General features: G+C 59.1%; 2 protein-coding genes across 3 annotated transcripts in view; both read left to right on the forward strand.

The window, feature by feature from the left end:
* Positions 1 to 268: 268 nt before the first annotated feature.
* Positions 269 to 1,699, forward strand: LOC116842858 (E3 ubiquitin-protein ligase RNF34-like). Its single transcript, XM_032812622.1, has one exon. It carries the CDS (start codon positions 1,165 to 1,167, stop codon positions 1,672 to 1,674), a length of 510 nt encoding a protein of 169 aa, XP_032668513.1. The 5' UTR covers positions 269 to 1,164; the 3' UTR covers positions 1,675 to 1,699.
* A 366-nt stretch (positions 1,700 to 2,065) lies between these two features.
* The window catches only part of LOC116842856, an 85,517-nt gene continuing 85,176 nt past the window's right edge, over positions 2,066 to 2,406 (forward strand). For both annotated transcript variants that reach the window (XM_032812619.1, XM_032812620.1), the window contains exon 1: positions 2,066 to 2,209. The gene's annotated coding sequence lies outside the window, so the exon portion shown is untranslated. The remainder of the gene's footprint in view (positions 2,210 to 2,406) is intronic.

The raw sequence follows: 2,406 nt of genomic DNA on the forward strand, positions 1-2,406 counted from the left end.
GGGAGGGGGGGGGAGGGGAGGAAAGGAGCGGATGCGTACCGACGATTTTGACAGTCCTCGAAGCCCGGCTGATTGCGCGCAACGATTTCCGAAGACGTTGCACCCCGGAACGAGCGAACGCATCGTCGAAAAGGGCAGCTCGCTCGCTCGCTCGCTCGCTCGCTAGTTCGCCGTGGGCCACAGAGGGACAGACCGGCGAGGGTGGCTCGGCAGGGGAGGGTGGCGGGCGAAGGGTGGCTCGGGGTTCTCTCTCGGTGGTCTCGCCGGAACGATCGGGCGGCTCCGACGGCGCTCGTATCTGGCCGGCTTTCACGGCGCCGGCGCTATTTCACCCCTTTGACGTAGCAAAATGGCGGCGGCGTGTCGGAGGCGTCTCCGTTCGCACAGTGCTCGACGTCGAGCAGTCCGCGTACGTTCGCAACAACGTTCCAGCAGATTAACCCGGCGGCAGAACGGGCGCATCGCACGCGACCGCGGCACCGCGCTCTTACGTGCGTGAAACACGGGCTCCTACCTTCCTTCCGGTGACGCCGACTACCCCCGTGCACGGGGCGGTGAAGGCGAGCAGCAGCGTGCGGGTTACGCGTCGGTCGCGGTCGACGCGAAAGCGACGTGAAGAGCAGCGGCGAGCAGTGCCCGGAGAGAAAGGGAGAGAGAGACAGAGAGAGAGAAAGAGAGGAGGAGGAGGAGAGAGAAAGAGAGAGAGATACGGTGATACGGCCAAGTGTGCGTCCGGTACGTGATATTCTCCAAGAGTTTTCTCTCGCGACGCCGCGTGCCTCTTCCGGTCTCCTCCGTCCCCTCGTCCCCTTCTCTTCTCCTCCCTGTCCCTCTTCTCTCCGTCCAATTTTCGCTCCGAATTCGTCCGTTCGTGTCTCCCTCGTTGTTGTTTCTTTCTTCTCTCTTTCGCTCTGCTCCCTACCTCCCTCCTTCCTCTAGCTCCCTCCCGTCGTTCTGCCTCGGTCCTTTCTCCCGTGGTCTCTCGGTCTCTCGACGTTTTCTCGTCCCGGTAACTCGTTCACGGCACCGTCGGTGAGATGCGCGTGACCGGTCGCGCCTCGGGACGACGGCGACGACGTGCCTGGCGTTGTTGGTGCACGTTCCTCTGACGAGCACGGGAGACGCGCGGCGGGACTCGGCACGTCCACCGCAGCCCTCGCTACTATGATAATAACGAGAGGCACGGCGACGGCGGTGGCGGCAAGGTGGGCGCTTCTCCTCAAGCGAGAGACGCTCGGCCGAACTTACCACAACGGTGGACAACGGCGATCGGCGGTGATCCTTAGCGACGCGGCTACGGCGATGTTGTCTCTTTGCGGCCGTACACGCGCAGCACACGGGAACGACAACAGCAACGACAGGACCGACAGCAACAACAACAATACCACCATCAGCTTCGTAGGCACCGGGTCGCAGTGGACCAGCGGCTGTACAGTCGTGTTGGCCTTACCGTATTACTATTGTCAGCGTCGCGTCGGTGAAATCGCTGTAACGTCGGACCGCACGTTGCCCGTCGACGACCACGAGGACGAGCCGATAGCACCTCCGAGTCAGCAGCAGCACGACGACGACGACGACGACGACGACGACGACGACGACGACGACGAGGAGGACGAGAACGGCGGTGACGGTCGCCTTCTCAACCGCCGGGATAGACTACGTTGTTGCGCGTGACCAAGAGCCTCGCTACGCCGAGTCGATGATACGCGCGATGATACAGTGTGACGATTAACGCGGCGGACGAACGTGTGCAAACAACCCGCCGGACGGACGGACGAAAGAGAGAGAGAGAGAGAAAGAGGGAAGGAGGGAGGGAAGGAGACTCTTCGCGACTCAGTTACAGCTGCCGATAACGGGTCAATCGGCGGTAATAACGTGTAACACAGTCATTTCTACGATCGATCGTCATCGCGCGCGCCGGTATAGAGGGGAACGCGGTATATAGGAGATAGATAGATAGAGAGAGAGAGAGCACATAGGAACTCGTGTCACGTACGGTCAGCGGCCAGTGTACATACGGAGAGGGTGGGCGGGTGAATTGAGGGGGCGAGAGAGCGAGACAGAGAGAAGGTATATCGGCCGATTCAGATAAGCCGTGTTGCGATAAGGTGTACGGACGCTTCGTCGCGGCCGCGGTCAACCGGTGACAGACAGTAAACAGAGTTTTTTGTGAAGAAGTAGAGAAGAAAGGGGGGAAGAAACACAGCAGGTACAGAGGAGAGTGGCTCGGTCGGTCGGCCGCACGAGTCGAGCTTACCGCGAGCTTGCGATTCGCGTAAACAGCGTACGTCGCGATCACTCGACACGTAACGTGCACACACACATATATACACACACGTATATATATATATATATATATATATACATATATATATATATATATATATATATATATATATATATATA

Source organism: Odontomachus brunneus, unplaced genomic scaffold, assembly GCF_010583005.1.
Source record: "Odontomachus brunneus isolate Ranch 3 - 2012 unplaced genomic scaffold, Obru_v1 Obru_scaffold_027, whole genome shotgun sequence".
In the NCBI taxonomy this organism is placed as follows: Eukaryota; Metazoa; Arthropoda; class Insecta; order Hymenoptera; family Formicidae; genus Odontomachus; species Odontomachus brunneus.